The 26,420-nt window shown below is 37.3% G+C and overlaps 1 protein-coding gene across 1 annotated transcript; it reads right to left on the reverse strand.

The window, feature by feature from the left end:
• Window positions 1-19,928: 19,928 nt before the first annotated feature.
• LOC127636223 (UDP-glucuronosyltransferase 2C1-like) lies at window positions 19,929-23,416 on the reverse strand. The gene is made up of 3 exons (XM_052116661.1): window positions 23,298-23,416; window positions 22,418-22,557; window positions 19,929-21,847 (listed from the first exon to the last, which is right to left on the reverse strand). Exons 2-3 carry the CDS (start codon window positions 22,541-22,543, stop codon window positions 20,249-20,251), a joined length of 1,725 nt encoding a protein of 574 aa, XP_051972621.1. The 5' UTR covers window positions 22,544-22,557; window positions 23,298-23,416; the 3' UTR covers window positions 19,929-20,248.
• Window positions 23,417-26,420: the final 3,004 nt, after the last annotated feature.

The raw sequence follows: 26,420 nt of genomic DNA on the forward strand, positions 1-26,420 counted from the left end.
TTCTTCCCCTTATTGGTTTTCATTTTGTTACAAGTCACGAAACATAACGCGCATTGTAACATCATTCTTTTAAAATGCAGATCGTTTAGTTCCCAAATTGTGTACTGGTCTGATGGTCAAGCTTGGCTTTATTATGGACATGCTGACATCAGCATAATATAATTAACTCGCTAAATATGTGAATTTTTAACAGAGATTCTGCCGTGGTCTCATGTGGAAAATAAAGTATGCTCATTAGCTCTTATTTGCCATATATACAAATACAATGTCGAATATTTACATGTTTTGTGTGTGCGTGTAAGAAAGATACAGGAAGTGTCCCATTTGTGGAAAGCAAAATTTGATGGTTGATATTTTCGTTTTATATCCTCAATGAGAAACTCAATTTGGTGTGTATTAAAACGAGGTGTTCTCATTAACTATTCACGCTAATAATAGGCCTAATAATAATAATAATAATAAAATAATAATAATTATTATTATATCGCCTCTAGCAACATGCGGAGTGCTTCTGACCTTAAAGCTGCCCTCAAACTTTTTTTCTAATATGTCAATACCGTTTAGACTCGTTCTTGTTTTTATTGGATAAAGAGATAACAAATTAAATATCCTCTTCATTTATTTTGTCCATGGGGCAGTTCTGCCATGGCTCTTTGATATTTGATCAGCAATAATTGGAAATATTGCGTCAAATCTGAAAAAATAAAAGTTTCAATTTTCCCTTTTGTTGTTAATTTAAGACCTTTACAATTCTGATGTTTTTTTTTTTTTTTTTTTTATCAGACAAATCGAAGAAGTCTCTGGTTTAGTTACTTGGTTGTTTTAATTCCTACTTAATTCCTCTTAATAAATCCCAATAGATTTCTTTGGATACGCAAATCTCGCTTAGTGCCCATTGCTATTTTTCCTCGAATATTTTTTCGACAGTATGATATTGAAGAGGATTTTGGTCGTTTGTAAAAGCGTCTGCCAAATGAAGAAATGTAAACTGTAAATGTAATTGCAACGTTAAGGAAAATCATATCTGAGGATGCAATTTGGCCAGTGGTTCATTTGTTTGTAAAACGGGACACAGGGAAATATGGTAGCAATAAACGTTCAACGAGAGTTATTTTAGCATGATCCACTGCAATTTTAACTGTTAATAAAAGTCAGCATTTTATTTTCAGTGTGTTCTTTTTATTTTGTTATGGAAAGTATTTTCATTAACGTTTTTTTACTAGTGAGGCTATTTAAATAATCACCGAGGCATACCGTCATCATTTCAATAAGATGCTCTTTCGTTGTTGCATCAGGAAACCGTCAGTTTCACAGTTGTGTGTCATAAGGAGTCCGTGTTGGCGCTTGGATAGCACTCCCATGCGCTTATTTAATCGGGAGTGTTCACCCGATCTTCTGACAGCGGATCTGAGTGGTTCCTTGTAATCTGCCACGTAAAAATGATTATGCTCTTTTGGCCTGGCCGCCGCGTTTGATTAGCTTCTGGGGGTGGGAGCTGGTGTGGAGCAAATCCGTTTACTTTGAAGTAGTTGATATTTTAATAGACCATTAGTGAGTGCTGACGCTAAAAAGCCTCGTTCCCCCAGGAGTTCGGCCCTCGTCCAGTGGCTGAAGATGTTTACGTCATTCCTGTGGTACATGTAGATAACCCATGGTCAATGTTTCACTCATAGCCTGTTAGCGTTTCAGATAGACAGATAGACAGATAGATAGATAGATAGATAGATAGATAGATAGATAGATAGATAGATAGATAGATAGATAGATAGATAGATAGATAGACAGACAGACAGATAGATAGATAGATAGATAGATAGATAGATAGATAGATAGATAGATAGATAGATAGATTACGAGCATAAACAAGATCGAATTTACATTAGGCCTTTATCGCTGAAGAACTTCGGGTATATTAAAATATTTTAATTTAAGCAGTTTTTTATTTTTTCGATAGCGTAGCCTAAATAAAATGGTTTTTATATGACCAATAATAATAAATGCTAAAAATCTATTATTATTATTAGGCTATATTACCATTGTTATGTTTTAGACATTACGATTCAAAGGTCTGATGCAATTTATCATTTTTAAATCAACGAAAAGTTGTTCTCTATATAATCACCTTTATTTTTATATTTTTCTTTCCTTTTATGGGATATAAAAATGCATTTATAAACATCTTTAATATTTTAGAGGAAATGCTCCTCATGTGAGGAGCAAACAATGCGAGTCAAATGGTTTCACCTGGCATGCAGGGCGCTGGAGGAGACCCCATGGTCCCACTCCTTAGCTTTGACCTATGCGGCCAATTTAGGACCCCGAAAATCAATAGATTGATGAAAACTGAATTAAAAGCGTGAAATCCCTGGCTCAAAGAGCAAATAAAGGAATAGTTGGAGAACTGTTGGAGTAATTACGGGGATCTGCATATGAGCGGGTGCGCGTGCCACCCTGCCCCCGGCGCTGTTTTTATTGCGCGTGTCTGCCGTTATCAATTCTCCCGAACATTTTAAATGGGAGTCTGGCAGGCCCGCAGTATAAAAGCGCTCTGATAATATGCAAAAAGACGACGCTGCTTTTGAATAATAAATGACGCAATTTTATAGCGGCTTTAAAACACCTGTGATGCTACGATATGAAAAGACCATGATAAGTAATAGTGCATTTAAAAAGGATCTAGTATGTTTTTATTACTATATTTTAAAAAGCATAGAGTGAGAGAGACGGCGGGAAGGAAATGGGCCGAACGAGGAGGGGCTGGGAGCGAAAGAGATATCTGTATTATTGCAATAAAAGCCAAGAAAAAGTGAAAGGCGCCGAAATTCCCTCCCAGCGAAATACCCTGCTTAATGAAAGTGTAGAGTCTCTCTCTCTCTCTCTCTCTCTCTCTGAGCCACGCGCGTTGCCCATGAAATATTAACTAAAATGTTATATAAAGCTCAGAGCCTAATGTCCTTTATGGCTTTTCTTTGTTTTTCTTGTTGTTGTTCTTGCTTATTATTCTTGGGCTGTAATAGAACTCCTTTTAATTTGGTTTACATGGTGCGTCATCTGCGCCTTGCGAGTTAAAGTTTCTTTCTTTCTTTCTTTCTTTCTTTCTTTCTTTCTTTCTTTCTTTCTTTCTTTCTTTCTTTCTTTCTTTCTTTCTTTCTTTCTTCACATTGATCATGAATTCATATCAGCTTTACAGTAATTATCCCGAATGCACATTCACGCTACTGTATTTTAGTCCCAACAAATAACCAAATTACATATTTTCAGTTCTCAAGTTATAGCCTATGAGTTTATTAAAGACCCCCCATGAGCAGATTCTGCCACACAAAGATTGCTTGATCAGATAAGACCTAAGACTATTTAAATACACATTAATCTTTAATCTGAATAATTTTAGCTGTCTGTATGCTGACATACAAGACAGACTAATACAGTCATTTACACAAACATTTATTTGATTAAATTGCTGAAGTTTTGACTTTAATCATAGAAATCATCTAGAACATCTACTGTTGGTCTTGTATGCCTTCTTCAACTATATATTTATACTTTTACTTATGATTATACTCTATACACCTTTCTCTACTTCTTTTTATAATTTTTAGCTAAAATTATTTGTTGCTTTGTTTTGTAATCTGTAATGTAATCTATTTCTCCGCAGCTGAATCAGTAAAGACACCCTACCGGGATATTGTAAACAGAAGCAGATCTTTTGGGGAGGGGGTACACTTTTAGAGATCTCTCAAACTACCCGATTGAGGAACCAGGAAAAAAAAAAAAAAAAGAAGAAGAGAGAGAGAGAGAGAGTGTGCAGTGGACAGCTGTTTAAGACAATAGACCAGGCTTTAGTGTAACCTGCTCACTGGGAGCATTTCAGCAACAAAGAGCCAAATAAGAGTTGCCCCAGGGAGGAAATGGATAGCCTATCTCTCCCCCTTCTCTTGTAGTGATCTTTCTCTCTTGCTCGCTCGCTTTGGTTCAAACAGACATACAAGTGCATCTCTGTGTCTCATTATTGTTCAATGTTCAGATGAGCTACGCTCCATTGAGTGAAGAGATGGAGAGAGTTTAACACAGCCAGCTGTGTAGAAATGAGCTGCAATCGGAAGTACTCCTCTCAATGTGTGTGTGTGCTTGACCCTGTTTGATGTTCTGGAAGAATTGTGGTCTTGTAAATGCTTCACTATGGCCATGCATTTACCCCTTAAAAATGCAGTCTTTCTTGATGAGCTTTATCAGCAACAGCAAATAATGCATATGTTTCACTAACTTAATTAAAAAGTAATCCAATGTAATTGTTAAAATATATATATTTTAAAATATAATGTAATTGTTAAAATATATAAAATATTAAAAGTGGTTATATTTAAACGATGAGTCTCTCATCTAGATAAAAAAAACATGAATTGAACATGGATCACAGAATATGAATCAGACCCCCTACAGAATCATTGATGTAAGAGGTTTGCAGATAGAGATATCGCCAGAATGGACAGATGCAGCAGATGTGATTGCTGTACATGGAGAATAGATTGACGGTGTCTGTGCCTTAGGGGACTGTACATCTGTGATCTTAAGCATGTGAAGAGCAGAAACAGCTCTGATGGTTGACTGCGTGGCTCTGTTTCGCCTTAAAGGAAGATGACAAGGAGGGGCAGACGGGAAGTTTGAGGGGGGTGGCTGCAGGAACCATTGGCTTCTCTGGACCAACACAACTTTTGTTGGGACACTTAACTGCACATTTTGTAATTGGTTGTTTCTTCAACTTCGGGTACTTTCATGTTTCATTTTCACTGACTTGGAAAATGTTAACCAGGTCTTCATCATTTATTTTTTGTACTTTTCAAATGCATTTTATGTGCAGATTTGACTGTTTTAGCCTTGTCCAGACCAAGTCTTTACATACTAGATTATGAATATCCATTATAAAAATACAAATTATTGCATGTTAATCATGTTTAATGCTATGATAATCTAAACAAACTATTTGTTGTGTGAAACTGATATATATGTAGGGGGTGTAGGGGTTTGCGTGATATGAGCGCGAAGCAATTGTCTGTGTTCCGCAACTGCTTTCGGGTCCTTGAATAGCATATAACATGCGAGTAAGGGCAGCCGGTGGACTTTCTGGTGCCCTCCTAGGTTAAGATGGTGCCCCCCTAGGGAGTGTGCGTGTAGGGAGCGGTGGTACTGATTGTGTGTCTATAAGCTCATGTATTGAGCATGTGGGTATATGTGTTTTGGACAAGTGTAGTGTCAGTGTCAGCCTCGCCATGAATCGTGTCAGAGCCACTCAATAAAAAACGATTATGCAGTGTGTCGCTGTGCCTCTCTTTGTCTTCCTAACGACTGCCTTTTGACCTTCTCACCCTGCCTGCTGCCTGCCGGCGGGAGGGGAGGGAGCACGGACCAGCTGCCACCAGCCTTACTGCCCCTCTCCTTGGCAGAGGCCTCCGCTTCAGCCCCTGCTCCTCCCAGCACGCTGGGCCCTCAGGGTGGAGCAAGCTGTTGAGCCACCAGTCTCCCTGCTGTCCCACCTGCCCTACACACATTTATACATCTTCACACACACACACCATCTCTCAGCATTGCCTGAGGCACCTTCCCTCTCTGCCTCCTCCTATCTTATTCATCTAATCTGCTTACTTACAGTCCATTAGTTTCTTGATTTGTAACTCTTTTTTTGTGATTTTTACTTTACTTTTGCTGTTAGTTTTCATTTTTTTCCTCCAAGCTGTTTTGTTTGTTTACAGAGATGAACACCAGTATGAAGTTACCTTATGGTGACAGAAACTTGTAGCCTGTAGCAGACGACCTTTTCCACTGTTTGAGAGTGTTTCTAAGATTGTCTATTAATGTTGGTTGCTGTTCTTGTGTGAGAGAGAGTGTGTGCTGAGATCCAATATGGTGTTACTGTATTTGATGCATAACTATTTGACTGAAGGATCAAAATGTTTATATTTTAGATTCATTTTTCTGTATCACTATGAGTTGATCCCAGTGATTAGGAACTATTAGCATTATTATAGTAAGTTCAGATGTTGTCATTAACATTGTTGGAAAACAGTAGCTTCCCAAGCTACAAGATACTTATAACCAGGGACTAAAAACAGTTCAAGGAATAAAAACGAAAACCAAAAACAATTTATTTATTTTTTGCAGAATGTAACCGAAAATGGTAACAAAGGGATTTTCAGTGGTTCCTGATTGAAAACGTTATTTTAAAATGCTAATTTTGTTCCAATTTTTTTTTTTTTCATGAAACTAAAGGCCAAAGGGTTTATCACATAAGTTTTTGGAATTACACCACTTCCTGTTGCCCAAATAAAACATGTGCTTTTATCCTGAAACTGCACATTTCTTTGCCTAATTGCCTGTTGTGAATGTCACATTCTGGAAATAAAGACCTTTTTAACAACTATGTTTAATTACTACACATGCACCTAATCCAGATTCAAGGAATACATTATTAGAGATAAAAAGTATATTTAGGTTGTTCCCAAGTCTTCACCTAATTATTGTAAGGTTTGATGCATTAATACAGTTTAAATGTTGCTGTTTGACTGAGAAGCAGATCTGTAATTACAATTATGATTAACTGTTAATGCTTGTTATGATTTATATGCTGATAAATGTGTAAAAAATGTAGTTTTTATGCTTATTCTGGGCTTGTTTTTCCAGATCAGATTGCTTGTTTCTGGCAGGTCTTTGATCTGGCAACACTGCAACTGGCATTTCATCCACCCCTTAGCACAGATTACTGTCACTTTAAAAGAACATTATTAACCGTTCTTTTATTTTGTTCTAAGTGGTTACCACTTGGAAAGGAGACAGCGGAACTTCCGAATCGGAATGCAAAAATATTTTTTTGCTCAGAACGGACCGAAATGAAAATCCTTTTGTTCCTGCTTATAACTTAAAGTACAGTAAAGCTACTCTTTCAAAAAAGTAGTTAACTACACTAAAAGTTACAAACGAAAATTAGCTTACAACATCAAAGCTGTTTAAATATATATTTTGTAATATATAACAATCAAATGATATTGAAGTATTAATTAATATCAACTGATTTTTATTTAATTAGGGTGAAATTCAATTGAACTTCTAAATATACTTAGTGTAAACTAATAAAACTAGGGAAAAAAACGTTTAACTGAGTCGAAATATAGTAATAAACAGCAGGAATTAACTAAAATGTAATGGGGGAAAAAAAAGAAGACGGGGGACTTGTGGTTCATCTTCTATGCGAACTAGTTAATTTACAGTAGGCTACGTCACCCGAGTCACTAAACTGAATTCCCAACGCTAAAGATATTGAATAGTTTATTCTAGCCAACTCATTTCATGAACTGTCCGAAACCAATTCTCTTACAGTAGCGATAAATTATTAGCACTGTACGTGAGAAAGAGAATGGTTTTAGCACATTTGATAACTCACTCGGCTCGAACGGCTTCATTTGTAATACAATGGGGAAAATTTAGCATTTATTAACGCTGCAGTTACTCATTGTAAATTTTGCTATAGTTACTGGAAAAGGGTCCATTACATCAACCAAAAAAACCTCACTATTGTAAACAAATAGAGTTACTATTACATTATTGTGAACTGTAGTCAAGTTAGTAGCATTGCTACTTTTACAGTTAGTTACTCCTTAAAGTCATTAGAGATATAGTAGGCCTATGGTGTAATGTGTACTGAAGTGTATTATGAAAACTGAAGGAAGACTGAATGAGTGACAATGTTTGTTTAACAGATCTCAGTACACCCCTTATTTTAACTGTTGAATTGTTAAAACTTAAGCTAGTGTTAGTTACACCCACTCCTGCAAACCACCCACCAACAGCACTTATCAGCAAAAGCAATGGACACACAATGCACACACACACATTCCCTCCCTCCCTCTCTCTCTCAGGGAGGGTTCTTTTTGCTCTTTTCGTTCTGACATCTCTATGATGGATGGCTTTCAAACACACACTTTATGAGCTGAGCATTCATCTGGATTCACAGCATCCACAGCCAGATTTATCTAGGACGTGTATGAATGTGTGTGTGCGCGCGCGTGCGTGTGTATGTGAACTGAATACGAGAAATAAAAAAAAACTGGGAAGAGAGAGGTGAGGGAAGAAAATCTCCATTGGATGGTTATTTAATGTTTTACAATGTGAGAGAAACGTTCGGAAGTCTTTTAATTTAAAATCTCAGATATATCTTTTAATAAGAATTATTTCTTCGTTTTAAGTTTAAAACTACCATCTGATAATTAGTTTCTCAAGCTTTAGTGTCTGTTTTCCAATGTACCTGTTGGTCCACAGGTGAACGAGCAGGTAACCTTTGTCTGAACAAGTGTCAGTCAAAAAACTTATGGGCGGGACTTTTAACTCGCGTCAGAGTTTACATGTAAAACACTGGCAACGAGGTGTGTAACGAAGACGGTGTTCTCTGCAAGTTGACAAGTTTGGAGAGAACTGTCAGGACAGTGGTGTGGAATTTAGTTATTCTCTTTCTCTCCATCTCCTTCATCTTCCGTCTAGCTCTCCCTTCCTCCTCCCCACTTTTCAGAGCGATTAACGCCCGGAGGATAAGACAATAAATCCTGACCGCGCTGAATGAACGCCATTCATCATATTCATTTTCCTGTCGATACAATTATGAAAAGCCTCTGGCCTTTCTTTCTCGGGAACTCAATTCTGCTCAGGGAAAACGCAATTAGTGTGTGAGAGTAGGAGAAGGCTATCTTCAACTCCCTCTCCTCGCTTTATCTCTTTCTCTATCCCTCCGCACCTCGCGCACACATTTCTGCCACTCCGTGAACTTTTCCCGCTTCTTTATGCCCGCTTGAGGGGCGCGAGCGAGAAGTTGCCCTCTGTCCATCTGTTCCATGCGGTCGGTATTTGGAACGCAGACTGACACCTGCTGGTCAAGTTTCTGTCGACTGTGAAACACGGATCCGAGACCTTATTGATTTATCATTATATGTGTTTATAAAACACTTTTCGGGTTGACTTTGTTTGGTGCGCGCGCGCGTGTGTCTGTGTTCAAACAAGAGGCTTAAAGTAGTGTGCTGGAGTCTTGGATACATGTGCTTTTATAGTACACACTCTGTCATGTATAGTTCCTAGCATGATGTATAAAGTTTATGCTAGCGGAATATAATTTCCATTGCTGCACACGCAATTCTGTGATTTCAGCAGAATAATTCGTTTCAAAATATTTTTTCTATTTGAGTTAGAGACAATGACAACGTGAACCATAAACTGGAATGCTTACTGTACTGCAAATATATCATGGTATTTTATGAACATCTTAAAAATTCATTTACGCTTGCTGAGCAGCACTGTGCTGGGAATAGACTAGCAGAAAAGAGAGGAGAGATATTCGACTCCCTTAATGCTTTTCAAAACAAACTTATTTCTCTTTTCAGCAGGCCTCTTATTGTTCAAAAGAGGGAGGAATGGACAAAGGATGTGGACAGAAGTGTGCACAGGTGAATGAAACAAGGGAGGAGTGACAGAGTTTATTTATGAAAGCATGAGGGGAGAGAGAGAGAGAGAGAGAGAGAGAGAGAGAGAGAGAGAGAGAGAGAGGAGAGCAATAAGGTGAGTAACCAGCCCTCTGGCCCTAAGCTGCCAGACTATTTAAAAGTTATTAACACACATCTTTAAAAGGTAGAAAGAGAGTAGGATGAAAGAGAGACAAAAAAGAAAAACCCACTGATAGGATGATCTGGATTGATGGACGGACAAGAGCATTGCATTGTACAAGAGAGAGACAGACCAGGTGTGGGGCCAGTCGTCCTCTGTGGGTCTTCCTCCCTTCGCCCACCCCCCTCCTAGTGCTAATTGATTCTGGCTGCTCTGAGCTGATTAGTGTGAGGACTCATGGGGTCTGAAGGCTTAAGCCAGCTGTCTCAGGGCAGTGTGTACCCCACCACCCTCCTGCAACTGTGACGCCCCCTATTGGAGCGGCAGCATACTACAAGTCAAAGGGGGTGGGGGCAAACAGATTGAGAGAGTGGACATGCAATGCAACACTCTCTTAATGCAATTTTGATTGCCTTCAGATGCCATCTTACAGGATGCAGAGTAATTAGTTAATAGGTAATTAGTATTTATTGTGTGCTTGGCAGATTAAGTGCTAAAAGCTGTGATGTGCTGATGCGATGAGTCTCTGTGGTGAGGCAACATATCGACACATCCTGAGGTAAAAACTGTGCTCAGTGCTGAAAAGAACACATTTTCATTTATATCTTCATGATAATACTGTTTCTGCAGCACACACACTTGCAAGATCAATATAAGATTGAATACCATATGGGTATTTCAAGCTTGAAGTGCACCTGCTTTTACAAGTCACATCAATAGATGGCAGCGCACCTAAACAAAGCTCAGAGAACCGTTCACTTAGGAGGAAGCACAACAGAATACAGGAATCTTGAGATGTGATTTTCAAAGTTTACACTACTTTTAACTTGACACAGTGTCTTCAAATTGTGCCATTTATGATGCTGAATACCAGTGAGATGCTCTAAACGCATCTGTCTGAGGCACGCACATGTACATATAGCGACAATTAAAAGTAGCACATACGGAAAGCAATAATGTGTACTGTAAGAACTGTTCAATTATATGAGAATATAGCAAACACTATATTGAGTTCTCAAGCCAATTTTTGGTTTGTCTAATCAATGCTCTATTCATTGTCGCAATAATACAATTAATCTCAAACTGAATTTCAATCTGTATTATATATTTATTATAGGCCCTGCATACTACATTATATTTATAAATATTTGAATTAGTATGCATTACTTTAATGAATTATCTTTATTTTGGGGTTTGCAACAAATAATGATTTATGTGATTAATTGTGTACAGCATGTCATGTAAATTAGATAAAAAAAAACAAATTTAATCCTTATTTACAAAAGCTACATAAACAGTGTAATTTACCTCAGGACTAAATTTAACTTTTAGCTATTGAAGGTCTACCTTTGAATCATGTTGTGAAAGATAAAACTTAACTTGTCCAACATGAATGTTTAATTAATGTTACTTATAGGAATAGTTCACCCCAAAATTATAATTCCCTCATCAATTACTCAACATCATGCCATTTCAAACTCCTATAATTGTTTTCTTTGGCAGAAGACAAACAAGGATATTTTGAACTAAGTTTGTATGATGTGTTTGTGTCCATTCAAAGTCAAAGGGGTCCAAAACTTTAAAGCTCCAGAAAGGAAATAAAGGCAAGTAAGTAATCTATATGACTTGAGTGGTTTAATCTAGAGGTTGACCGATAGTGGATTTTGCCGATACTGATAACTAAAGTGTTGGAAAATGCTGATAACCGATTAATAGGTCTCTAGATTTTAAAGTCGATTCATAGAATAAAAAACAACAAAATCTGAATCTATATTTACCTTGAAGGGTCACTGAGGCTACACGACTCCAAAATGAATAAAATCCCAAAAGCAGTTTATTGTGCAACCAAAATCCCAATAATAACAAGAAAATTAAGATTTGGTGCATAAAGTAGGACTTTTAACTATAAACAAGCCCGAAATACACAATATATATATATGTACATATTTAAAAAAATAAGAGTCCTCGTGTATTTCGGGCTTGTTTATGGTTAAAAGTCCTACTTTATGCACCAAATCTTAATTTTTTTTGTTATTATTAGGATTTTGGTTGCACAATAAACTGCTTTTGGGATTTTATTCTTTATATAAAGAATATATTTGATATATATATATATAGAGAGAGAGAGAGAGAGAGAGAGAGAGAGAGAGAGAGAGAGAGAGAGAGAGAGTCCTGAAATAGACTTATTTTATAGTCCTTCACTATAAATCTTGACATTCAGTCTGATAGGAACACAATGTAGGCTTCAAGGTCATTTTTGACACTGAACGTGGTTGCCAGGTACTCAATCCTAGTTTCATTAAACATCAATAAGATATTGCATTTTTTTATTTTTACTGTTTATCATCAACCTTTTAGTGACTGTGGTACATTTAAAAAGTAACCCCAAAAATCATTTTAACTGGCGTCATCATTTTCATAACAGTCCAAATGGGTGTGAAAACAGCACACCTGGCAACACTATATCTTGTTCATGTACTGCATTCTACATGCCTCAAATCATAGTCCCTCCAAGAACACTGCAGATATTAAGATTTATAGTAAAAAAAGACTTAAACTTTTATCTGTTTCTCACCCGATGGGCCCTATTTTAAGAGCACTAGCATTAAGTGCTGTGCTATGCCATAAGTCATAAGCACAAAGTCAGTGGGCATGGCCATTAAATTTGTTTTATTTTCGTGCAAGCATACGCTAAGTCTACGCGCAAGTAGGTTTGGTGAAATCGCACATACAAATGGGCTGGATTAAGTGCAATTTAATTCCGAGGTTTTCTCCGGTTATTATTCTACTGTCTTCATCCTATTATAGGCTATATTTCATTCCCTCAAGCACCAGCGATATAAACAAAGACAGCACATGGACTGTATGCAGTGATTTAGAAGAATTGAAAATTTAGATCTTTTGTGCATTAAATGCATCCTTGATGATTGTCGGGCACATTTATATGACAGTGACACTCTCCTTTAATACGCATAGAAAATGTGACTTAGGCTCTGTTCAGTTACAGAGAATATATTTTCATCTACTGACACACAAATCATGACTAGTATTAACAGGGATTGTATCGGCACGCACTTCACTTCTACCGAATTGTCCTGTCGATTTTGATAAATTAAATACATTTATTGAAACATGATAAAAATAAACCAAAATATTTCTAAATCGCAATTACACTTCAAAAGGACCAAAAATAGAAACAAACTAACAAAGTGGTCAAAAAAAATCATAGCCAACCAATTCCAAACTTTTTACACTTTCCAACGTTTTCCACCGACCAGTTTTGCAGTGACTTAAAAATCACTACAACAACAGGTGGAAAAATACCTTAAGACTTAAAAATTAGACTATACATACAATTGTACATTTTATTATTAATTATTATTAAACAATAATAATAATAATAGTAATAATTTAAAAATAAACCATGACCTATAGATAGTTTAACAAATTCCATTAAAAAAAAAAATAATAATAATTATATAAGACTGATTGTCAGGGACATAATTTGATGTTAACTGTATTTTCAGAGTTTGGACATAAACTTTATTACAATCTGCCCCCAAACTGCAAATGCTAAGTCTTGGTTTACAAACATCTTTGTACAACAACCTATTTCTCAGGAAAATAGCAAATTGCACCACTTCATTAACATACAATACACCCACTAACAATAATGCAAACACTCCCACCCATGCCCACTTGCGCTTTGTGCTGGCATGAAAATTGAGACTACAATTAGCGCTATCACGAAAATTGGATAAGACATTGCGCACGATCGTTGCACGTAGCTCTGTGCTTTGCATGCTCATGACAATAGAGCCCAATGTGATTGTATTGCTTCAGGAGGCATGGATTAAACAATTTGAGTCATATGGATTACTTTTGTGCTGCCTTTATGTCCTTTTTGAATGCTCTATACCCCATTGACTTACATTGTAGGGGAAACAACTTTAAGTTCTGTAGAAGTCATACAAATTTGAGACAGCATTAGGGTGAGTAAATGATGATGGAGTGATAATGTTTTGGGGAACTATATACCTTTAAATATATATAATTCTATAATATTAAAAGTACTCTAATAATTTTTGAAGAAAATAGAGAAAGGAAGAGCTGAATGAGAGTAAATATGTTTGTATGAGATCCAAAAAGTAAAAATATGTGTTTCCATTCATATTTTTCATCTCTCTCTGAGAACAGGTAACGAAATGACAAGCTAACATAAATTTACATCTAATATTGTCTGAAGTGTGGGTGTATACAGATTGAATATTTGTTAATGTTTGCCTGTTTTGATTAAGAGACAAAAGTTGTCTCTGCGTACCTGCCTTTGTTTGCACATAAGTATGCATGCGAGTGTGTATGTTTGTGTGTGTGTGTTTGGTAATTGGCTGTATATTAAAGATAGTTGTGATCCTGTCCTCTCTAACACAGCAATAAAGCTCACTTAGAGTGTTTTATTAAAAACAGCCAGCAAGAGGGGGGAGAGGGAGGGATGGGGCGGCAGAGACTTAACAACATAAAAATATTGGACTTTTTCCCATATCATTTTTTGTCTTTAAAAAGTCCAAATGACCACTCAAATTGGGTAGTGCATAATTTTCTGTCACACAGCTGAAAGCATGGCAGACAGTTCTAATTCATCATTTTGGTGATTTAATAGCTGAGAAATATATTAAAATAATAAAATGTGGGCTGAAATGCCCTGGATTTGCAGTGATAAATAGCCCTCTCTGGCCTGATCGGATTAGTTGCGCTAACAGATATATTGCGGTCAGGATTCACGCAGGCACGCACGATTGTTTTCCAATAAAAAGTTGCATATTAAATTCCAACACAGAAAAGGAGGGGAGAAGCCTTTCTATATACAAACCCTCCAGAAAAAGAAATAGAGGGGAAAAGAGAGAGATAAATGTACAGAGGGAATAAGGGATTTTAAGTGTTACACCGATTCCATGCAGAGATATATTGCCAGAGCCGAACCAACACAGCCTATAAGTAAGCTACTTAAACTTATTTATCTGGACATTTATAGCAAATTCTCACACACACATAATTTCTCATGCTCAGAGAGTCATATTAGCATGCTCACAAGCTCATACACTTTCATTTAAACTCTCCCCCCTCCCTCTTTCTCTTCCTCTCCCTTTTTCCCTCCTTGCGTATCCCTGAGGAAAACATTTGGAGTCTCATTGTCCTCAGACTCATCAGGAAATGCTTTATTGTAATTAATTAGCTCATTTGTTTATGCAAATGTCTGCAATTAAGTCATATTGTTTGTTAAAGTGATAATTTTCCAAATCAAACAAAGATGTCCTGTATCAGAAAGCAAATGATGTTTGCCTAATTAAGCACATTAGTCCAAATTTGTAATTAACAATGCATAATTAGATGGCAAGATATCTGGCTTACGCATTACATGATTTAGGTTTTAAACGCAGCGACAGAGAATAAGACAGACAGATGGACAGGTGAATGGAATCGCAGACATACAGTACTTTAAAAGCTTAAAAACAAACTAAAATAATATTTTTCAGAAAGACTTCTGAAAATCACTATCCAAGGGAGTTAGGAGAGAAAATACATTACTATATGGATGTGGATTTATCAAATCGTTTAACAATTTTCTATTCATGCCATCACCCTGTTGGACAGAAAAAATACCTCTGTGTTACATTGATTCTAATGTTTTGCAGTGTAATTAGTGTCTCCATTAATTTGCATTTGCTTTGATCCACACCCAAATAATGTGTGTGTATTTAATATGGTCAGTGTGTAAGAGAAGCACAATAGAGGGGTGATATTATTCAGGGTCATAGTTGAACATTAAAGGGTTAAATCTCTTTCATTATTACTCCCAAAATCAACCTGGGGGGATGCAAGGAGAACTGATTAGAAAGAGAGATGGCGAGGAGAGAGGAGGAATGAGAAAGCTAAAGAGAGCTGAAGACAGAGGGCAGAGAAAGAGGGAGAGAGAGAGAGAGATCTCAAAGCAGTCTGAAATAAATCATAACAATCATAACCTCAGGGCACTTCATGATAAAGAAGAGAAAGAAAGAGACTGAGGGAGAGACAGAGAAAAGAAAAGTCAGGGACACTATACAAATAGCCACAACATACTGTAACTGTTGATGCACAATACATGGTCTGGGATATACTGCACATGATAAATTACGAGGGCCTTTATGAACCAAATGAGGACAATAAAGTAGTACACATAGATGATTTTATGATGTATAAAGCCAGATTTATTATTTTGGTTCATACTCTAAATGTATGTTACGTATGAGCCTGTATGTAAACTTATACAGTACATCTGATGGAATTAATGGATGGATGGATGGATGGATGAATAGATGAAATCAGAAACAGTATGTTGACTTGTCTTTAGCTGAAACTGCCCACAATGACCAAACCGGTAACTGTTGTTGGGTATATGTGAGCTCCATGTTTTGCATGTACTGTCCACGGATGGGTGCCAAAAATGAGTTGTTAAAGGGATAGTTCACCCCAAAATGAAAATTCAGTCATTGTTTACTCACCCCTGTGTTGTTATAACCACATTTGACTTTCTTTTTTTAACTTAACACAAAGGGAGAAATTGTAAAAAGATTTTGTGCTCAGTCATGTCACACAATGGCAGTTTATGGTGACCACCTCTTCAAGTTTCAAAAGAATGCAAAAGTATTATTCAGAAGTCTAGTAAATTATTCTATGAGACCTGTGATTGTTATGATAGCATACGACAATCTTTGGTGAGAAACAAAACAAAATCGAATGTATTATTTAGTGAAAATGTTGACCGACACCTCTGCGCATTCATGAGTCTGCGCGAGAGAAACAATTCACTCAGCCCCCTCGCAACATGTTGTGTTCAAGAGAAAACGTGTTTTGCTTATATAAAAACAGGTCCACCACAGAGATTGAAACAACAAAACACAACACAGCTGCACACAAACCAGAGAACCAAACTTACTAAATGTCTGTTGAGTTTATAGTCATAGAATAGATGCATTTCTTAGAGTCATATGTTTGAAACAGATAGAGATAGACAGAGGAGGCTTAAGGGAGCCACAATCACACCGTGTCTAACGTGATAAAACGTATATATTCTATGTTAATCAGAGTTTTGGTCTAACCAGCTGTGACGAGTGACAGTACATTTTGTACTGTCGTCTGGTTTCAATTTTCAGCCGGAAAACCGGGAAACCCTGCCCAATATGAACTAGCACCGGTCCAAAAACTTTCCCCTAACAGGTTATTGAAGATTGCATCTCACTAGCCGGTTAAAAATGACTTTATTTTGGCTGAGAATGTTACACCATACCGAATGTTTTTGCTGAGGAATCGATCACTTCAGTCAGAGGTCTGTCAAAAATGCTCCCCCAGTCAGAATGAAGACAAAACATTCCTGCTTCCTCTATCTCTCTGTTTGACTGAGTTCTCTGTTTCAAACAGATGAGGCTGGGCATAGAAATGCATCTATTCTCTGACTACAAACTCATCTCATCAGACATATTTAGCAAGTTTGATTCTGTGGTTTGTGTGCCGCTGTGTTGTGTTCTGTTGTTTCTATCGCTTTGGTGGACCTGTTTTTAAATAAACACAACGTGTTTTCTCTTGAACTCCACATGTCACGAGGGGGCTGAGTGAATTGTTTCTCTCATGTAGTCTCATGAACACACAGAGGAGAGTAATGGTCGGTCAACATTTTCACTAAATAATACGTTAGATTTTGTTTTGTTTCTCACCAAAGCTCATCAGAGTCTCATAGAATAATTTATTAGACTTCTGAATTATACTTTTGCATTCTTTTGAAACTTGAAGAGGTGGTCACCATAAACAGCCATTGTATGATATTACTGAGCACAATTTTTTTTCACAATTTCTCCCTTTGTGTTAAGAAAAAGAAAGAAAGTCAAATGGTGTAATAACAACAAAGGGGTGAGTAAACAATGACTGAATTTTCATTTTGGGGTGAACTATCCAGAAAACTATCAGAAAATGTCTGATAGAAGATGGCGTTTGTTGGATGGATGGATGGATGGATGGATGGATGGATGGATAGATAGATAGATACTGTATAATGAACTAAATAAATAATGACTACACTTTCATTTTTGGGTGAAACATCCCTTTAGTCTGCACATTGTTTATCTGTAGCCTATAATATCAGTACAAGTGTGTGTGGCCTGTCTTGTCAGTGTGCATGGGGAGGGGTTTTAGAGTGAGCTGAAATGAGAAGTCTATCTCTTTTGGGCTGGAAAGTGACTCTGAAGAGATTTTCGCCAGACCAGCCTGTGTCCCAAACAAGCCACAAATGAACAAATAATGCACAAGAATGTTGCTTTGTGCTTTTGAAGAAAAATTATGTATCACAATAAGAGGGGAGCACTAGAGCTACACTGCAGGATTTACTCAGAATTTATAGTCGAAAATCAGCAGTGATTGAATACAGAGGGAAAAATAGAGAGAAAAGTTGAATGACAATGGAGGTAAATTTGGAAAGAATGAAATGGGAGAGACTTTCAAACGATCAAAAACAGCAATCATTGGTCCTTGTGTGGCGAGACGAGTCTCTTTCTACTGTCTAGAGAGCTTTACACTGTTTCTCAAGTTATGGGTGACCAGGGAGGGCAAAGAACAATGTCATCACAATGTAATTGTTTTTTAGTTTTAATTTCTTTGTGTTTAACACAAATAGGATGGTTCTATTAATGTTAAGTAGGCTTGTGTAATAAGTTTCTGTGACCTGCAGGAATTCCTAATCATTAATTCAAGCAAAAGCCTAATGACCTTCTAATCTGTAGCACTTATGAAGAACATTAGTCTCTCTCTCTCTCTCTCTCTCTCTCTCTCTCTCTCTCTCTCTCTCTCTTATGCTCTCCCTCTCTCTATCTCTCTCTCCTCCCACCTCTCTCTCTCTCTCTCTTTGCTAAGAAAGGCTAATTAAAATAGCCATTTGGCAGCCAAACATCCTAATTGCTATTCCCATCATTGCTGGTCGATTGGGAGGAGATAGAGAGAGCTAGAAGAAGGGGAAAGAGAGAGTGAGAGAGAGAGGGGGGAATAGAAAAGATGAGCGAGAATAAGATTGATAATGAGATAACAAGTCATTAGAAGCATACATTAGCGATTACAGCCTAGGCTAATGTCCCCTCAGTCAGTAAGCACTTTCTCATCCTTCCCTCTCTTATTTTCTCATTCTGTACCTGTCTGCGCTTCCAGCCTTCTCTTGTCTCATATCTGGAGAAAAGAATGTCCTTGTCAGGCTGATAAAGAGCAAGCAGATTTTGACTTCTGAGTCAAGTGCCATTTTGGTCAGTTTTGTGATCATTAAACTTCTGGATACATTTTGTTTTAATCGAAATATGACATTTTGAGGTAAAATATATAAAAAGTATTGAGCTGATATTAAATAAAATGTTTGAATTATATTACAGAACAAATACAAGCAATGTTCTACTGTAAATATGTATATCCATAGCGCCATCTTCTGGTGATCTTCTGTTAAAAATATGTTAAAACAAACCTTGCTGAAATGTTTTTATTTTGATAACTGGTTGTACATTAACAATCATTAATTAACCATGTTTTCATTTCTGAAACTACACATGCTTTTTACTGTAAATAGATTTTCCGCAAGCTTTCAACATACCACTGTGGATCTGCTTAGTGAAGCTGGATGTCATAAACAGGCTGACTGTCTTTCGACTTATACAGCCTGGCATAAACAATTCATTTAAATCTTGCTCTCGAGTTACATTATACCAGATGAGCTAGAATAATCCTCAGAGACCCACAGCAGAATTGCAACGTTTATTTAAAGCAACTAAATAATATTTAATATTCATTAAATATGGGTTAAAACTACACATAACAATAGCTGACACTCTTAACAAAAGTTTTGGTGGGTAAAATTAACATATTAAGTGTCTGATCTTGCTAAAGTCACACAAAATGTTAACGGTTGGTTGACTTAATTGCTAACACTTATGGAACAAATTTAGCAATTGTTCAAGTACGTATTTGTCTTCTAATATATTTTTCAAATATTACATATGAAGCTAATTAAGTAAATCATAGTTAAACCATTCCAAATTATTTTAAGCTATTCCATTATTTAAAAATCTTTGTTTATGGTATTCATGGTATATGAATAGAGTTTTTGTTTATTATTATTTTTTAGATTATACCAGCAAATATATCATCAATATCAATAGCCCTCATTAGTTTCAAAAATGAAATTTCTTAACTGTTCATTTACCCTTACTACTAGCAATAAATGATTTGTCATTTACTTTTGTGTTTTGAATTGTGTTGTTAATTCAGAACTTCCTTAAAAACACTTTCAAGGAGGAATTTTTTCCAACAATACAAATGCCTTGGGTCTCTGAGGGTTAAATGGGGATTACAGGAAACTTTAAAGATTCCAGGAAGTGATCTGCACCTAATCGCCAGCATACAGTTTAGTCTTAACAATTTAGGCAAAACAATGAAATAAGGAAAGAAACAGTGGAATTTGAAAAAGAAAGAAAGTTAATGAAATAAGGAAAAACAAAGAAATAAAAACAGAAAAATACTGTATATATATCTCTCTGAATTCCTTGCCTATTCACTGAATTCTTTTTTTGCTTGCTCTTAGTTTCGGAATTGGAATGTTATTGCTTTCTTTCGAAATCATATTGCTCTCTTTCAGAATATTAATGGTCTCTTTCAGGATCTTACTGCTTTCTTTTATAGCTTTATTGTTGCTGTCTTTCACTGCTTTGTTTATCTCTCCTCTTCGTCGTTGTGTCCAGATTGTGTAAACAACCCCGTGAGTCAGCAGAATTACAAAGAGAACCAATACAGCCACATCTAGGCAGTAGTAGGAGTACATGGGCATGTTGTATGCCTCAGCGTGTAGATGGGTTGCACCTTTATTGCGCAGGACAAATTCAATCCAGAACATTGCTTTGTCAAGGGGATGCTGAGGCTGGTCTCGGTGTAGCTCGGAGAGCCTCTGCATGTTCTGACGATACGCCGGGTTCTCTAAGATATCGGTCAGAGCTTCCAGGAATTTTTCTGAAGTGCACGTGGCCACATCTAGCATTCGTGCTGCACCTCTTGCCTGAAGACGGACTATATTATCTAGCTGATCAAATAGCAAAGGTAGTCCCAGAACTGGCACCCCATGATAGATGGCTTCATACAGACCATTGGTGCCCCCGTGAGCCACGAAAGCACGGGTCTTTGAATGGCCCAGCAAGTCATTTTGTGGTATCCATTGAAGAATTAAGGTGTTATTGCCTAGCGAGTATGGTTTCTCACCAATAACCCTCCAAACCACTTTCTGAGGGATACGGGCAAAAGCTGCGGCAATGCCTTCCATTACCTCCTTGGGAAATGCTCCAATTAGAGTTCCTAGAGACATTACAACCACACCATGTTCCCCTGAACTCTGCATAAACTCTTCAAGCTCAGCTGGGAGAGGCTTGGATGGACAACACTGGAAGCCACCAATATAGACTAGGTTTGGCATTGAAGGTCGTGGGAACTCAAAAACAAAGTCTGCACGCACAAGCCAAAGCTCTGCTGAATGTTGCATAGTAATGAGGTTAGCGTTAGCAGGGAAATAGTTGAGTAACAAGTTGGTGTACATAGGAATGACCAGCCAACGTTCCAGCATGAGGTTCAGCCCATAATGTAGAAGATTCCGGCTCCTCTCTAACAGTCCCATGCGATCCGTCAGACCTGAACCAGGCACAGGCACATAGGAGATCGGAGAGGGTGCAGTGGAGAAGTGACACTCTCCAAAACTCATCCAACGGACATTATACACAATTGGCAGTTGAAGGTAGTGTGCCAAGATAACCCCACCAGGCGTGCCAGGGTCAGTGAGCATCAAGTCATAGTTTGCCTCCTTTATTTGTGTCATCAGAGCTTTGTTCTCCAGCATGGTGGTGAGCATGGAACAGGTTGCTTTGTGAGCCACCTGCAGGATGCCAATCAGTTCAGAGATCTGGACCAGTGCCCCCATCATTGGCCCCTTCCTGTTTCCCTCCAGGATTCTTTGTACAGCATTCTCGAACAGGTCCAGTCCTATCTCTTTCTCTTTGAGCTTCACTGTAATAGAAGTGTAGTGAGGCAAGCTCTCCTGAATGAACCAGCTATCTTCCAGACGAATCACACTCAGCTGGTGTCCGTGAGAATGCAGCTTCTTTACCAGCACCTAGGGGGCAGTAATATAGAAATGCACTCAGATTGTAAACGAAACAAGCTAAATATACCTTATTCCTGGCAGTGCAATCTTTGAATATTTTCAGGAATGACAATGAGGCTGTGAGGAACAGACGTACATTCTCTTCAATGGGCTGTACTGCAGTTTAAAGTGTTTTTGGATTGTTCCGCAGACACAATATTAAAAACATATCTTCCCAAGAATATTCAGTAGACAAAAAGCTTCAGACAACTTGAGATGAGGAAAATTAGATGGGATCTAGGAGCTTTATACAGCTTTATACCGAGTGTGCCAATGATGAGATGGTAAGACCATCCCTCACATCCTCGTTTTCATTCCCATTAAAAATCAAAGATGGGCTATAGTGAATAAGGTGTATATATTTTTTTCTTTGTATCTTTGCAAGCATATCTTTTGATCCTGGAATGTTTCATTTTGAAAATTATATTTAATTGCTGTACCCCCAGCAACCCACACCAAGTCAAATAAGGATAGTAAACTGAACTGAAGATCAGTTTAGTGCCATAATCTTCAACTGGTCATGGATATTAAAAACAGTACCTCCATGTTCACCCAGTGACTGCCATCAATGGGGAAAACCAGGATCTTGGCACCATTATAAACACATGGCAAAATGAGAAGTAGAGATGTCCATAAAAGGAAAATGAGTTGTATGTTTCCACACATTTCTTCTCGTTTTTCTATTTTAAAATAACAAAACAAACAAACAAAAAAGTCAGAATCAGTAAAAACAAAAAACAATAGTCAATTTTAATTGCTGTCTAATATTTAATATTTTACAAACTCAGACAAAAAAAAAAAAAAAATTATATAATAAGAATTTATGTTATATACAGTGGGGGTCCACATTGCAAATCTCAGTTTCCAATTTTTATTTTCGTTTGATAAATTTAAAACAAAGAAATATTATAACAAAATGAGTAAAAACTGCAAGACTCTGCATGGGTCATCATGCTAGCTTGAGTGTATGCAACAAAAAGGGACACAAAAATACATTCTTAAACGTTGTTGTTGTTTCAACTCAATTTGGTCAATCAAAGAATAATATATTTATGTAATTTATATATTAATAATAAAAACAAATCCATTTTAGCTATTGACCCAGACTTTGAAACCCCACTGAATATCCATCCATCCATCCATCCATCCATCCATCCATCCATCGTCAACCGCTTATCCTGTGTACAGGGTCGCGGGGGGCTGGAGCCTATCCCAGCTAACATTGGGCGAAAGGCGGGGACACCCTGGACAGGTCGCCAGTCCATCGCAGCCCACTGAATATATAAGTATAGTATATATATATATATATATATATATATATATATATATATATATATATATATATATATATATAAATATATAATGTAAATTTTTAAAAGAACAAAACACTGAAAACATCATGTTTGCATGGGTTACTTACCTGAGTGGTAATTGAGCCTTTTCTCCCTCACAAAAATTATTACATAATTTTTTATCAAAAGAAAATGCACTAATTGTTAAGATCAAACTCACGTTTTGCTTGTTGACACTAAATAAAAATCCTTCACACTGGCACTTAGGATAAAGGCTAGAGAGTTTATAGCTTTCCTGTTGAACATAAATCCTCTGTTTGGCCAAAAACCTATGTTGTGAAATATTCCTATAACTCGTGATCATTCTTTTCTGTCCACCCTGACAATACAAATAGCTTTTGCCATAATTTCTTGAAATTAACTGTGCTATGGTTTTCAACCTGGTCTCATAAAATGAACGACCAGGCTGGGTATTTTTGTAAGTGTACACACATCTTATAATAATCTATTCATTCCTGGGAAACCTGTTCATACATTTTGTTCAGATTTGAGGTGTGTTGTCTGGACAAGTCTACTGTTTAACTCTCACATTCAGTTATGGAAAAGATGCCCTTTAAACACCATGCTTCCAGGAAAAAATATAATTTCTACAAAGATGTGCTCAATTGCTGATGTGTGCTCTTTTATTTATTTATTTGAATAATTTAGGATTTCAGAGCCAAAGTCAGAAAAAGAAATGGTGGTATTTCCCAAATGCACCTAAGTCATTCACACAAAATAATTTATACTGATCGTGCACGTTAGAAATTACACAACACTTATCGATTTTTCTTTACAAGGTAACTTAGAATTATATGAGAGTGATTACACAGAATTTGTCTTTACTCAATGGCTTAAACATTGCACTTTAAGAACAATCATTATGTGTTAAACACCCTCACTAGCTGTCAACATTTTTCAGGTCAGATCCATGTGGGAGCTGGGGCTTCTGGGGCAACCTTCTATGGAACAACTGTCATGACAACAGGTAAACCAGTCTGCATTAGTGACATCTGGAGGTGCAACTGCTACCTGTGCCCATCACTCCAACCGACCGCTGTCCCACTGAGAGAACTTCTGTGGTGGTTGTAATGGGAACAGCTTGAACCGCAAGCTGCGTGGTCACTATGGTGATGGGTATTTTTGAGCTCTTTGATTTCTCTGTTGATTTGGCACCAGGAACACCAGATACAACAACAGGACAAGATATCCTCAAAAAGACTGCCCTATTCCAACACTCATACACACGCAAATAATGTATTCTTTTTACTTCCTTTTACAAAGCATAATAGTGCCTGCCCACTTTTTCAACCGTCTAGGCTTCAACCGTTTTTCTCATTCATTTTTTCCAAAGGAATTTAATAAAAGTCTTCGTTAAAGCCATGAAGCAAATCATCCAGCTCTGAGGTAAATCACAAAATTACAAGATTTGATTTGAAACAAAAAAGTATTTGTAAATCGGACAAAAAGATGAAGGTACAATAGTGTATACTTACCATCTTTAATAAGGGCACAAACTACAATCCCATGAAGCATTGCAAATGACATAATAGAATTAAAATGTATGAAACTGCTGTCTGAATTTGTTGATTAAAAGTATAGAATCAATGTATTTTAAATGTATTGCAATATATTCAGATATATAAAAATATTTTAAGATTGTAGGGAGACCAATTTGTTTGTGTTTGATTGTATTCACAGTGTGTCATGGGAGTGGGCGGTTGCCATGGAGCTCGTTTGCTGAGATTCATTGTTTGGTGGATTTTCCAAATCAGGGTGCTTCATCAGGAATTGCGCTATTAAACTTGTATTGTTTTTTAATTAAGATGAACAGAAGCATATACAGAAGATTAAACAGAAGCATATACCATCAATTAATAACATCAGAGCTCACGGCAGGTCAAGGTTAATAATTTATCGTTAAAAATCAATACCCCTGTGGAATAAATGAATGGGATTTTTACTTCCGGAATCAGACTGTTGTGCTCCACAATATTGGAAGGAATCTCCTCATGGGTGTTTGCATCCAATACATTTCTAACACATTTTCATATAGAGATATACATTGTTCACAAAACTCATGGGAAATCAGTGACAGGTGGTCAGCTTTCTTGTCTGCTAAAATCATCTCTGCTTTTAGAATTTCCAAACTTTAGATTTCCCCCCCAAATGACACTTCCACGAGATGCAGTGTAAAACATGAGCAAACATGTAAATTAAATAATTTAATCATTTCATTATACTCCTAACCCTAACCAGAAATAACAAACCGATTTCCCACAAGATCATTTTGTCATTTAAACTTTTCATTACAATCCATATTTGAGTTCTTTCTTGTTTCTATTTTGCCTCTAGCAGAGAAGAGTGAAACTCATGCCAATATTGTATCTGCAATGAACTGCCACCCACATTCCCAGACTCACGGGTGGCACACATACTACCATACCAAAAGCAGCCATTAGACCTGGGTCTAACAAGTCTAACAGAGGCAGACATGTGCTCTCCCCAAACTCCCTTGTGGTGGAGCAGACAAAACAAGGACAGTACCAGTACGCATAGCATTCTGAAGGTAAGAAATTCAATTGGTTGCTTGTTTAAAAGTACATAATGCAATATTCTTGACTGCTTACACTCTCTTGACTATGGGTCATAGACAGTGGATTAATTTAGTAAGGAATCTCTCTACCTCTATTGGGCATTCGCTATTGATAGTCAGTATTTTTTTGACATGTTAAAGGAATATTCTGGGTTCAATCGTCATCACATGGTTCCCGATCACTCCTCCACCCACTCAGGCAGACGGCAGCCGCTCCTCCCTGGGCGGACCAGAGTCAGACCGACCCCCAGCAGACAGAATGCCCCTCCGCGTTCTCAGCGACCCTTGGGGACTCTACTCCGCCCCTGGCAGAGGCCCTACCGCTCCAGGAGTTCGCTCGCAGACGGCGGCCCTCTCAACCCCTCCATGTTTCTGGGGGATGGCTGGGCATTCAAGTCAAGTCAAGTCAAGTGGTTTTTATTGTCGTTTTAACCATATACAGTTAGTACATTACACAGCGAAACGAGACAACGTTTCTCCAGGACCATGGTGCTACATAAAACAACATGACAAACCCAGAACCACATGAGACTACACAGACTAAATAACATTCCTATATAAAGTGCACGTGCAAACGTGTGCAAAAAGTACGGGACAGTACAATAAATTACTAACA

The sequence above is a fragment of the Xyrauchen texanus genome, chromosome 43 (assembly GCF_025860055.1).
Source record: "Xyrauchen texanus isolate HMW12.3.18 chromosome 43, RBS_HiC_50CHRs, whole genome shotgun sequence".
Taxonomy (NCBI): Eukaryota; Metazoa; Chordata; class Actinopteri; order Cypriniformes; family Catostomidae; genus Xyrauchen; species Xyrauchen texanus.

What these genes read in the sequence shown, in the direction of transcription:
- LOC127636223 (XM_052116661.1), bottom strand. Translation starts at nt 22,543, where the DNA reads ATGTGTGGAAACATACAACTCATTTTCCTTTTATGGACATCTCTACTT. An exon ending in GTCACTGGGTGAACATGGAG is followed by an intron (nt 21,848 to 22,417) that starts GTACTGTTTTTA and finishes ACTGCCCCCTAG; the next exon opens with GTGCTGGTAAAGAAGCTGCA.